Genomic DNA, 14,347 nt, shown 5'->3' on the forward strand with positions numbered 1-14,347 from the left:
AAGACGCTACCAATTACTATTCTATACAGCATATTTTTTATTTAAAAAAAAAACTTTTTTGTTAAGGTCACAAAAAGTTGCTGTAAAATATATATGTAATCACAGACACAGATAAATAATGGTAGGAGTCGGTTCTGAATAAAAAATGGTGTGAGCAGTTGCCCCCATCGGTGGGCGGCGTTGTATCGATCGCGAGTGCCGCCCGCCCTACGGCGCCCTACGGCCAGATATCACTCCACGCGACCGCCTATAAAATGTTATTACTATTAGTTATTATTGTCATAAGTTTTAAGGGTCATCTTATGTGTATAGGTCGTCGTTTCTTTTTATTTAATTTAGTTGTGTCGTTTACAACAATTGATTAGTAATTATACTTGGCATCTAAATAGTTATGGCATTATGTTGCTTTCGTACTCTGTTAAACTGTTAACCTACTTTCAATATTGAATAAATAGGCGACTTTGAAAAAGAAGACATAAAGAAGATTTTACCACTTCTTCACATACGCTCAAGTCACATGCTGACTGCATTAGCCTTACAAGTTATTTCACAAAACATGTATTTCATCGGAAAATGACAATAAACAAATAAAATTTATGCCTCAGGTTTAGGTAATCTTAATTAAAAGATTGTCATCTATAGGCATTTGAGATAAAAGATAACCATGTTAAGTGGGAACCAATCGAAGACATTGCCACGCCCGACGCTCGCGTTGATAAAAAAAAACTTAATACTACTTTTTAGGGGAGTCTAATAAAAATAACCAGTTACTTTCTACCTTTAAAAACAACATACCAGTTAACACCCCTTGGGTTCATCTATCATTGTATCAATCAACTGATTAACTTCTGCGTTTGGGTTTACATTATTTAATTAGATCCAGGCAGGTGTGATTCACCCCAAACGAACAACAGAAGGGTGTTGATAGTTTCAAAAATAGCTTTCAATTCTTGATTTGATTTATAGATATTTAACCATATTATTCATTCTCCAGAAAATAATTTCAGCTGTTCATCGCAGTTGATTAGCAGTTGTAGCTAATTTTCCTTTTCCTAAATTTAATTTATTCAGAATTGACATGAATTGATTACATGAATATAAATTGAGGTGTAATAAATTGTATTACATCTTCTCGAAACAACTCTTCTCCTAATAAAACATACATTTTGCTTTTCATCTAGCTATTCCATTATACATCTTCTAAATTCAATATCGGTACGGAATAAACTTCATCTCGACATATATGTTCAAGAGCAATAGTAATTGAATTAAATTTGACAGAAAACATAATTCTTCGATTAATTAAATAGCTTTTTTATTTATACTAAAATACTTAAAACAATAGATCTATGTTTAAACATCATTTGTTGCCAAGAACTGCATTCAAATTCCACAGTCAAGTTTATTCGATACAAATTCCTAATGAGAGGTTACGATCTTTCCTTGCATTATGCCGATCTCCTACACGAGCTCTCGCGGTTTCAGAACACATTTTATTCTTGAAATAGGCTTTATTACTTGGTGATAAGTGAATATGCATGATTCAATGTAATTTTGTACGTGTATATTGAAGAATGGGCCGTGGGCGTCAAATGAATTATGGAAATAGAGCGAGCAGGCGTCTGTTCAAACAATGCCATAACGGGACGGGAGAAGATTTTAATTATTTTCGTATGAGAATGTATTATCGGAAAGGTCAAACCTAATAGGGGAGGGGGATAGTTAAAAAGATCTCGTTTCCTTTCAAATTAAAATATCAACCAACTTTTTTAGGCCCATAAATATAATTTTTTAGTATTTTTTATTTTATTTCTCTCATCATATATTTGAGTGGTGATGTGTCTATACCAAGCGAATCGAAGTTTAACTTCTTCAGACTTAAAAAAATACAGATACATACTTAAACTAAAAAATGCGAAATAAGTGATCAGGGACACAGCGACAATGCAATGCTTTTAATAAATATGACAGTGATTTATGGTTCTTACTTACTAATAATATAATAATTATAGTATAATTATTTTAGGTATAAAATAAATATATAGGTACCTAGGTAGGTAGATAGGCAAATTGTGACAATTTATAACTTGAGTTGAAGAACTCCCCCTCAAAAGCTAATTAGCACACAGTCCCCGGGGTAGACGTCATAATGAATACCACGGCGACCTGGGTTGACCTTTCCTTGTGGTTTCAAACTTATTTTACGACGCTGTGGGCGATTTGACGTCACACTATTTATTTGTAAAAAAATTACGTGCAGAATTAAAAAATGTAATAGCTCGTAGTCGACTTTTATTTAAAAGTGTTATGTAGTCAACAACTCATCAACCTACGGAAATTCACGCAACTCTCCGCTAATACGCGCCACACAGGTTCACGCAGGCATTGTAAGTTGATGTACCTACGAGATGTTAATTATTGATTATATTTTCATACAATCTATACGAATATTAAAGTGCGTGTGAAATATTAAGACAAATTGAAAAAAAAATGCTGTTGGGAATGTACTGCGTATTTAAATGTTACTAAATATATTGTTAACTTTATTCACATAGCGACCGAGTGCTGGACATAGCTACCCTGTTACAAAGCAAGATAAAATTACTTTTCAGTATTGCGGGGCGGCACGCGAGCTTCGTGATTGGTCGGCCGCCGACGGGAAAAATAAAAATGGCGGGCGGAAGTAGGTACCGTTTCCTAAATTATGCAAGGGTTTTGCAAGTCACAAACTATTTCTGTTTAGTTCTGTTTTACATATGACTTCATATGTTTTATAGTAATTTGAAAATTCTAAATATGCTCTCTAGTAGGCATTGACAAGCCAGACTTATTTTACATTTAAAATTTTTCAATTATGCAAAATGATAAATCCGGGATTTGTATTTTTGTCTATTTTATAGGAATCCACAGTTATCTCATTTGAATATATAAGTTTTATATTTTCATTATACGCAATTATTTACATAACTTAGTAAATAAGGGTTACACTAAATGTGTATTTATTATGTGTATTGTGTATTAAACATACCTAATGCTACTATTTCGTTGGCGTCATCAGCGAAACGCTGCCATTGGTGCATACAATACCAATACAGAGCGACGCGATGCGAACAACTCAAATATTGTCAGCACAGAAATACCTACTAATATGCCTATTTATATTTCAATAAATATAAGTAGGTATAGTAGTCTGATGTGAGCACTCAAGACGTATCTCTTTGTTTTGCTCAATCTGAGTTTCCTGGTTTCGTCCTCAACCATAAAGGTTCGGAACCCTGTGTCTTTTTAACTAGTCACTCTTATCCACTTTACAGTATCTTTTGTTTTGATCTTTTTCTTACTACCTACTTAGTGACAAGTTATTCTTTGAATGTCTTGGTTGTAATTTTCAACATGTGATTAATATAATTTCTTTGGTATAATATTATCAATATAATTACTTCATAATTGAATAAGCTTTTTTACAAAACTTTCATTTTTGACGCAAGTTTTAATGTTGTCGTCATGTAGTCGTACATGTCCATGCTGTAAACCGTTAAATAGTTAGCGTTAGTTCTTAAGTCAGGAGCAGTTCCTGGGTGCACAATCAAGTCATGCTAATCGTAGTAATTCATTGTCATCAAAACTAAACGTGTGTACAGAGTTTTAGATCAATGGGCTTAAGATATGGCATGCTTCAAAATTGAGTTAAAAATTGCACCCACGTCATTTGTGCCCCTCTGTCTAGGGACATACATAGTTAAAAGTCAAGTTAAATAAATGTTTGTAAGAGCTTGCTAATACAATCAAACAAGCGATAAACTTCTGATAAACTGAAAAAATGTTATAAGTAGGACGTCCTTCTCTATATCATAAATAAATGAAACGAGAATTCCTAAACGCGAACGCTGCAAGTTTTCCTATGCTGGGGTAATAACGCAGAATGTAAGAAGTGACACATGTATACTATAATTAATTTGTTATTTATGAGCACTCTTAGGTCACGCTCATTATCTATCCACCGGCCAATCACAACCTAGACATATTTTCTTTTAGATACCTTTCGGCAATCATTATGAATCATCTATAAAGTGTGTCGACTTTTGAATAACTTTATACTTTAGTGCTTTATCGAATATTATTTATTTTTTATATCTCTGCTTTTAATACTCCAAAAGTATTATAAAACGAAAGCTTAGGATAATGGAACAATTAATGAGAAAATTTGATTTAAATGCTTTTCATTTTAGAATAATGTATCAAAATAAAAAAGAAAAATAAACTGTCTATTCACAACCGGCATCTGTGTTTCTATTAGTGTGTTCTATTAGATTGTGTTTCTATTAGATTATGCGCACAGTCCGTACTTTTACAATTTTTTTTATAGTCAATTCAAAATTATTTCATATTAAATAAAATAATGTCGTCGGGAAGCTATTTAGTTAAAGTGCCAAAGTTAAAGAAATTACGACGATTGGGCGTTCGCAGTAAGAAATTTTCTCGTGTTGGAAGGTCTTGACATCGACGCCATTCCTGCGACTTTCAGTGATTCGGATGAAAAAAAAAGCGCATCGCTTTCTATTACTGCACTTACCTGGTAACTTATTATAATTAATGTTAACATGAGAACATTTAGGTAGGTATTTACATACAGAAGACCCACAGCTCGATAACTATGGCTAACTTTAACAAGAAATTATCCAATGTATACCATATATACCATAACTTCTTCACGTGTTTGAGACGTTCGTCAGATCAATCTGAATTATGTGCAAAATGTCGCTTATAATAATTTTAAGTTAGGAGGTATCCTACCCACAGCCAGAGAACACAAAGTCATTGACCTATAGATACAAATAGAGGCAAAGTGGGTCATTTCATGGCGAAAATAAATATTGGCAGTTAATAAAGGAGCAAATAAGATTAAATCTCGTGCTAGTGCTCCTTTCTTCATAGAAGGGGCTCCGGCGCGGGCGCAGGTCTTTTATTACGCAATGCGCATGCGGCGAATCAGCGGCTGATTTTGCTGACTTCGTAAATGAGCCAAACTGAAGTGAATAAAGCACCTAGCAAGTTGACTGCGTCAAAGAGTAACCATTTATAGTAAATTAAAGCTTTTTCTAGAGATCCTTGAACGAGTCATTTAATTAATCTAAAGATTTTATGAAGCCTTTCTAAACATGTCCCCAAGCTATTGTAGACTACCAGCAACTAATTGCATCATTTCTTGGCAATGTAATGGTAATCTATCCATCCATTATATTGGATCAAATTTGAAGAGCAATATTATAAAAAGTAGGTACTCCATCAGACCCTTATCCTCTACTACCTACATAATTGGAAGGTAGCTGTGATAATATTATGGCGACTTAGATTAAATCAAAACTTTGATAATTTAGCTCTAAAAGTAGAGAATTAAAATAGTTGATCTTGTTAGTTGTATCAATTCATTAAGTACTGCTGGTCATAAGAGTATTGCGCTAGTTCTTTATTGATCATCGGAAAGTCGTATCTGCAGGTCGCTAGTCTGTGGTCGGTTGCCTAAGCTCGTCTAGCCAGGCCTGAGGAGCCGCTGCGCAATCGGTCGCTCCGCAAAGGTCACCCGAGGAATTCGCAGACCGGCCTCTCGGTACCTGTGGTTGCGACACCGCCCCGCCGCCCCGCTCACCCCCTCAGGGGCAGCTGATAATGATTTTATTTTGACAACGTGATCGGTTAACTGATGATGACTATCGAAAAGTTTAGCAGTCTTTTTTCACCTGACACACGTATTGTTAGATATTCTTTGATTATTTTTACATACAAGCTTTTGTTTAACTTGCGATTGAATTAAATATATTAAAGTTATTAAAGTTAAAGTTAATTGTAATTACGTAACTCTTATATATGTTACTCTAAAAGCACGAACTATGGTAAATCGAAAAACTAATTATGAATCAAAAATTCCTCGGAATCCCGGGTTAATATCTTCTAGACATTTCATCCCGGAAAATGAGAGGGTCCTGTAGGAAAATTAAAATAACAATTCACGGAGCCGATTTTCTTTAAAATTTTGGAGAAAAGTGTAAACAGAATATAAACAAATTGTTTTTATCAATTATAAAAGTCTGATATAGATATAATGGGCGCATTATGTATCAATATATCAGTATAAAACTCAGTGTAATTACTAAGTGACTGACTGACTGACTGAGTGAAAGACAACGTACACCCGGAACTGCTGGGCGAGAAGCTGAAATTTGGCATGTAGGTGAGCACTAAGAGAAGATTTTTGGAAATTCTACTCCGAAGGGAGTGAAAAGGGTGAAAAGCTGTAAATATGAAAGTTCAATACCGTTGAAGTTAGTTACTTGAGAATTTAGATTTTGGTTGTTTACAACAAAGTTATGAATACGTGTTTCAGAATTTTCTGAAAATTAACCCACAACCCCTTCAAAAGGGGGGTGAAAGATAGTATGGAACTTAATACAATTTGCAAGATAAAAAGCTGAAAATTGGCACACTTACTTTTTGTAGTAAATAACAATAATAGTAAATACAAAAAAATCTTTAATTTACGTTTGTGGTTAATAAAAAACCGGGACGTAAAACGTCTTAGAAAATGGGACGGCACGCGTTGCAGAAAGCGGGAGTGGGAGTAGGAGCGGGAAATGGGTAGGAGACTCGTAGTGGGAAACAGGACGGGACACATTGCAAAAAACATGATGGCACAATATGTAGGAAATGGTACGAGATATCTACTTTACATTACAGAAAGCGGGATTGGACAAGTTTGCGGGACGAGACACGCGGGAGGAAACAGAAAATTGAACTAAAGATGAGAATAAAATGCGAATTTGAATCATATATGTTTACCAATCTTACAGAGTACGCGATAAAAAGAATACTGAAATTTTGCTATGAAATTCACGCGGACGAAGCCGCGGGCAAAAGATAGTTTATAAATTACATTTGTAAGTATTTTTATAAATAAAAATACTTTAAAATAGGTAAGGATTTGACTAATTACTTAGTTAATTAATTACTCTCATAATTATGATACCTACATGAAAATATGTAACGTTTTGACTGAAAAATAAATGATTAATAAAAATTACTCATTGTTTTAATCTCAAAACCAACATTTACCAGTCGTCAATGGCAAAACTTAGCATATACTAAATTCTAATAGCAAAAGCCCGAAAAAATCGTTATTTTTTTTATAAATCCTTACATTTACCAACCCATGTCAGTAAATCCTAAGATTTTCTGAAGCAACCTAAGATTTACTTATGTATATTCGTAACCTAAGATTTACTTATGTGTAAGATTTACTTATGTAATATTGTATGTTACTGTGTAACATATAGAATGTTACATAGGAAAATTTGAGAATGGATGAATGTAATGTTTGGTTTTTAATCCGAAAAGTGGTTAATTTAAAACGTACACTTAGCACCTGTTAGGAACTATCCTAACAGGTCAGTAGTCTACAATCCTACAATGTAATCTAGTTAAAATTATCGCAATCTGTAATATTTTAAAAGTAATAGCTTGTAATATGATAAAACCAATTACTTAGGAATTATAGACATAATTGGTTATCTAATCTTTGTTTGTTTGTAAATTCTTTATTGCACGAAGTAAACGCATACATTAAAAAACCTTTAAAAAAGAGATGTGTACAAAGGGTGCCCTAGAAAAGTATTCCTGTGAAAAAGTTATCGTAGCTGTACGAAACAACTAAAACAACTTATGCAAATTTGAAAATGACTCACTTATTTTTCATTTTCGCATGATAGTTTTTATAAGTATCCTTAAGTAAATTTTAAGATAGATAAGACAATAACGCTAACGTATCGATAAACTTATTTACGTGTGACGACAAATATGCGTTTAAAGAATATAGTACAAATAGATAAACTTTATTTTCACACTTAAATAAACATAATACCTATATGTTTATCATACCTAAATTTTATTTTGCAATATATATTTCTGATACATCTGATTCATACGCATCGGACGACAACGAAGCTGCGGGCGCGGCTAGATCAAAATATAATTGTTATTGTCTCGCACATACTAGTACAAATTATAATTACTTTCACATAAAAGTAATTGGTAGCGAATAGCAGCCCATGCATAATGAACATTAACAAGATGCAAAGCTTTCAAAACTGCCTATTCTCTTTTGTGTAAAGTCTCTGAATTTATGAGACGTATTCAAATATTGTGATAAAATATTCAAAACATATTCAAAATCAATCGTCTCTTTCTGTGTTAAATATATGCGTTATTAGAAAGGCAAACCGCGACGCGTCCGACAATGGACGAATACTGGCGATGTCTCGACCGTCTCGACAATGATTTAACCATTTCCAATTTCAATACGGTAAAGTAACTTTTCCAAAAAAAGACACGAAATTAAACAAGATAATTATTTATTCATTACATAGCTTATACCCGTGGCTTCTTGAAAGGTACTTACTTAAAACTGAATGAGTAGATAGAGTATGAAGAGATAATAAACCATAAATAAACAAACGTATTAGTTAAAAATCATCAAATTTAATTCGCTGCAACTCCGCGAGTTCGACCGTGGCAAAAATCTGTCTCCTTTTCCACCCTCCCAACTATCTCCATCGTTTTGACGTGAAATGAATTTATTATAGATTAATTATAGTATTATAATTATAAAAGAAAATGCACTTTCCGTTGGCAGGACCTTATACAGACCTTGTAACACCCCTCTATTATTATTACAAACATATACGAATACGAATTAAGGATCTACCGGGGTAAGGAAGAGCAAATGTACCCAAGTTGGCAAAGATGACTACGCATACCATAATAATGAGTGTAAAATCGTCTGAAGAAAGCCAGTGTCTGTCTGTCAGTCGTCACCTGCGCGTGGGGCCGCCTTATATCATTGTATGCTAATGCCGGCCTGGGCCTGTGCCACGTACATTATTGGAATTCACGCAATATCACCGGCTTCATCTTGACAATTTGACTAATTGTATCATTTAGATTTATCACTAACATCAGACCGATCTTCAGGAAACAAAAGTTTTGATGTACTTATATGACCTGACTTTTATTTGACATACATCAAATCATTTTCATAATAAGTACTAACGTTTTGTCATTTCTATACTCCTCTTCGAGTTGTTTGGTTATTTTATCAGTTTTTATTATAGGTATTGTTTTACATATAAGTATGTAAGTAAGGCACACCAATGGTGAATATTATAACCTGATTTGAGTGGGACAACTCAAGTATAAATTTTGTTTTTATTTAAAGTAACATGAGGTTGTCCACCGTCACCATTATGCATGAACGTCAATTTAAAGCCATGAATTGCATTGTCCGCTCGAAATGCTCTCGCCCCTGGGACCGAGTCTTTGTGATCAAAGGCTTAGCATAATAAATTTCTCGTGGAATTACGTGATACGCTGTAATCGTTCGAAGGGAAGATTTGCATTTAAGCAGGATTTTCATAATGTTAAATTGTAATTGTGCGAAAGAAGAAACGAGTTTGCAACGGGCTCTATACCTGAGTATTTTTTTCTTTTCCAGACGTCTGAGCTAGAGACATTGCTGTGCAAGCAGGAGGGCGCGGCACTCGCGCCCGCGCACATGGACCTGTTCGACGGCGGCACCACCTCCCGCGACGATGCCTTCCTCCGCCCCGCGCCCGCCCTCTGGGAGGATATCGCCTCCTCAATTCGGAACATCGACCCGGAGAACGCCAACATGCTGGCAGCGCTGGGCACAACGCACGTCAAGCTGGAGGCGGACGAGGCGCTGCTGGAGGGCTGCGCCACGCCGCTGCTCAGCCCGCTGGAGATCAAGACGGAACGGTTGTGCGCGCCGCCGACGTACGCGCAGCCGCAGCCCCCACCACACCCGCCGCCCCCCTCCTTCGCAAAGTACGCGCCCTCACGGCTCGTCTACATGTCCCCGTTGACACCCCCTGGGTCCGATCAGGGAAGTCCAGGAAATTCTATGCAGGTACAAACCTTTACTACCCAAGTAAGTTTTTCTTTTCAGATTTATCGGGCTCTTCGAAACTGACTATTTATTTACATGACACGTTAATTTTAATGCTATGCGAATGCTTGCGGAATGATGGTACCATCTTCTGCTCGGCGATTGTATATTAATATAATGTATAATGTTTTTCTTCAGGGTGACATTGAAAAGAAAAGACAACCAACAGTTTATGATTCATGCAAACAAATGCGTTCGACCATATATCACGGTTTATCCATATGGTAAACCGTCCCGCATAAATGTGTATGAAATCGACATAATGTTACCTACCATTCGCATCAACCTAGGTCATGGATGAATTTATTTCCGATACTAACTGAATTAGGTACCTATAAAAATGTTTTATATATAGTAAAGAACTGAACAAAATGAACTTCTTTCTTCTTCTTAAACTTGACTAGTTTAATATTTGAAACTGACATTCATAGCACGACAACTTGAAACCATGGAATTAGTTGATACTAGTTGTACGGAGTACCTACTAACCCCATGGATTGAAGTGAGAGTGTAGCATGTAATAACATGTAAATAAAATCGTAATTTTTTTATTATATTTCTTAACCGAAAGATGTCCTAATTTACTGTGCAGTACTTGGGCACTGCATTTTCATCCAGAGTGACTGATTTATCATAGTCGGTATATTGTATATATAGTGATTTCTGCGTTCCTATATATTGTCTCTCTTGAATTTGTCTATGAATATGGGATTGGAACCTTATAAGAATATTGAAAATAAAATAAATCTAACTACGCGCGCTTAGACAAACCATCTTCCTCCTCCACTAAGAATTAATTTTTTGCGTGAAATTAGTAGTTACTCCGTACAACGAAGAACTTACTAAATCCATGTTTTTTTGTGAATTCCAGTGTTTTAAGCCAAAATGACAAACGTACGAGTAAAAAGTTATGGTCACAGTTGGTGTTATCCGATTCTTCTCATACGGCGACATAGTGCGCCAAAGCAAAGGTCTAACAACCTTAAGTACTCTTCGAGTTTCGCAACTCTGTCTAGCTCGTAAAGAGTTTAGGCGTGATACTGTATCTGTATACCACAAAGTAGGTTCATGTTAAAGGAATGTTGTCAATAAATAAGCACAATATCCAGCATGCTTAGTTTTCTTGCAGTTATAAACACGCGGTACAAAATAGGTATTTTGAAGTACAAAATAGTTGATAGTGGATACTGAATACATACATAGCCTCACAAAATAGGAATTACTAGGGTTACAATTCATTCTTCCCAACACATAGCCTCTCGGTTCAGCCCTTCAGGCAGTAACTTAGCACATAGCAAGAATCAATGTGTTTGCAGGGCGGGCCTCGCCGGACGCCGCCGCCGCCCTACCACCCGCCGCCCTTGCTCAGGGCACCCCACATCCCACCGCACCCCGCTGCTCATCCGCATCATCATCCTCAGGTGAGGTTTAAAATAAATTTAAATCATCCGTGTCTAACAGAAGATAACGCGTGTGGTTCTGCCCTAGAATATAACCATTCGTCGTACGAAATGTTAGAATTCTCAAGTACCGTTGAAGTCAGGCAGGGACTAGGTGTAAAATCACAGGCGAATATTCAACAGTTTGCCAATCCCGGGCTTCACGGTGTCATAACCCCGAATGAAACTGGAAACACGCGAAAATATGAAAGAGAATATCTGACTGAGGATTCGAGAACATAATGAACTTTGGACTAGTACAGAATGTAACCTCTCGCATGCCTCTTAATTTTACCGTAAAATATTTGTTTAGAATCGACTTGACAGATTTGTTTGGCTGGTGGGTACAAAAGCATTAAAGACAAATATGTCTAGCCCATGGAATTAGTTGTAACCTAAAATGGTTCCAAATGATATATAAAAACTTCAGGCTAAGAGTTCAAGCAGCCTAAAAACACCTATAATAAACTTAAATGTAGAATATACTAAAGAAATACGCCCATTGTTCACCCGACACTGCTTTACGCTTTATTACAACCTATCATGGAATTAGTAGGTACTCCGTGTACGTAGTAACTACTAATTCCATGCATCCTATTATGATGTATATTTATTTCATCTAATGTTTATAGTTTAGTTTATAATAATAGTAAAGAACTTACTAAATCCATGAATAGTACTACCGTAAAGTAACTTTTGACACATTGAAATTATTACATAAATCATTGTATATTCGTCCACTGGGCTGTAACATTTACCTTTATGACTCACATTTTATATCTTAAAGACATCATATATTTATAGGTACCTTATAAGCAATCTTTTAACGTCCATAATTGATATATTCTAATCGATTTATCATTTACAGCCCATGCAAACCCTACACATGGGACAACAGCCGCCGGCGCAGGCGCAACCACCGATGCATACCCCTGCCCCGCACTCGAGGCTCGCCTCACCCCCGCAGGGCAAGTACAACCGGCGGAACAACCCTGAACTGGAGAAACGGAGAGTACACCACTGCGACTTCATAGGTAATTTTATTACATAAAATAAATAATTCAATAGAAAAGAACCATGTGCTAAATAATTATTTAAAACAATAGTTGTGCTGACTAGTGTGATCACTGAGTGTAAACTTAACTTAAACGTGGCATTATGACTATTGACATGACACCGTAACTGAATGCCTGCCTTTTGATCTACCCATGCATATTTAGTATGAAAAGAACTAAACCTAAACACTAACTTCAATTTACTAATAAAGGTTTTATCACTATTTCAAATCGCCAAAAAGTGACCCATTTTGTAGCTAATCCGTAGCTGTCTTTTGTATGCAGCTACGAGAGTGCTACGAAGCTACGAAAAAGATTTGGCTTTGATTTGGATTTTAGCTTGGTTTTAACCAATGTGTAAATTTGGTAATTAATTGCCCAATTTTTAGTTTAACGAAATTTGATTGAGTGGTCAATATTTCTAGGTTTTATAGCATTTCAATATCTTGGTCCTAAAGCTCCAAAATCTTTATTCTTACTGATATGGCGTCATTATAAATTCAAAATAGACTACAAATATAAATGATACTTATATGTTAGCCGATGCTAACATATAAATATCATTTATATTTGTTTATTATTTATAATAGTTTGGTTTAGCGTATATAACTCCAGAAACACTAAAACAATATATATATAAATACAGGGTGGCCAAAGTATACAACTTTTTTTGGGCCGCCATTTTATTTTTGCAGTAAATATGACAGTTGTTGCATGAAAATTACTTTGTGTAACTAAACGGCAAATTTATTATGGAATGTTTTTACGACGTAACAAAGTTTTTTTAATTATTAACACGTTTTACGAAACATTAAAAAGAATGTTTCCCGGTCGATTAATTTAGAGAAACGGTGACATTGATTGTCGCCTGACTTTTTTGTGGGGCTATCTAAAGGAATGTGTCTATGGTAACAGGCCAATGAACAAAATATTCGACACACAGTCACTAAGATCACGCAGGAAATGTATGAAAAACGCGATGAAAAGGGTTCGCATCTGCGGTGGTGTGCCGGCATTAAATACTATAAATTTAACAAGGAATACTTGATATATTTTATATTTAATGGAATATATTTACAAAACTAAAGTGTATATATTATTTGGCCACCCTTTACATATCCATCCAAAAAGATTTAAAATTGTTTGTCCGCAGGCTGTACGAAAGTCTACACAAAAAGCTCGCATCTCAAAGCTCACCAGCGAATACACACTGGTAAATATATTTTTCATACTCTTTTAATCGTCCAGTTTTACGCGATGGAAAACCATCGTTATCCACTGCGTATATTACCGAAAATGTCTTGTTTTGTTATAAAACTAAGTACTTTTATTAGACAAAGCAAACGCGAATGTAATTGCTAAGCAACTGAAGCGCTTGCGAATTTATATTTTTACTTTGTTAATTTTTATATTTCTCCTATAGTGTCTGCTGAAAATTAGTGTCTGAAATGATAATTTTTGATCCTAAAGGAGAAAAACCTTACACGTGTCAGTGGCCGGAGTGCGAATGGCGATTCGCACGATCAGACGAGTTGACTCGCCACTACCGCAAACACACCGGAGCGAAGCCGTTCAAGTGCGCGGTGTGCGAACGTTCGTTCGCGCGCTCTGACCACCTTGCACTACACATGAAGCGGCATTTGCCCAAAACGTCCAAATGACACGCAAGAAGGGGCGGTGAGCAGCCGCCCGCGTCTCAATCCACTCAGGTATATATGTCACTTTAATCCATTTATTTTTTAACTAATTTCATATTAAATCTAAATACAACTGATTCCTTGCACAACCAGCTATGTGCATTGCAGTGTGAAGAGTTCTTCATGCAAATATTACCTATT

The 14,347-nt window shown here is 35.6% G+C and overlaps 1 protein-coding gene across 2 annotated transcripts in view; it reads left to right on the forward strand.

Annotated features, from left to right (window-relative positions):
- LOC128683098 (dendritic arbor reduction protein 1-like) overlaps positions 1–14,347 on the forward strand; it is a 63,014-nt gene that overhangs the window by 42,825 nt on the left and 5,842 nt on the right. For both annotated transcript variants that reach the window (XM_053768347.1, XM_053768348.1), the window contains exons 3-7: positions 9,542–9,976; positions 11,332–11,436; positions 12,323–12,488; positions 13,663–13,722; positions 13,980–14,218. In XM_053768347.1, the coding sequence (XP_053624322.1) occupies positions 9,542–9,976; positions 11,332–11,436; positions 12,323–12,488; positions 13,663–13,722; positions 13,980–14,170 (957 nt within the window). In that variant the 3' untranslated portion in view covers positions 14,171–14,218. The remainder of the gene's footprint in view (positions 1–9,541; positions 9,977–11,331; positions 11,437–12,322; positions 12,489–13,662; positions 13,723–13,979; positions 14,219–14,347) is intronic.

This window comes from Plodia interpunctella, chromosome Z (assembly GCF_027563975.2).
Source record: "Plodia interpunctella isolate USDA-ARS_2022_Savannah chromosome Z, ilPloInte3.2, whole genome shotgun sequence".
Taxonomy (NCBI): Eukaryota; Metazoa; Arthropoda; class Insecta; order Lepidoptera; family Pyralidae; genus Plodia; species Plodia interpunctella.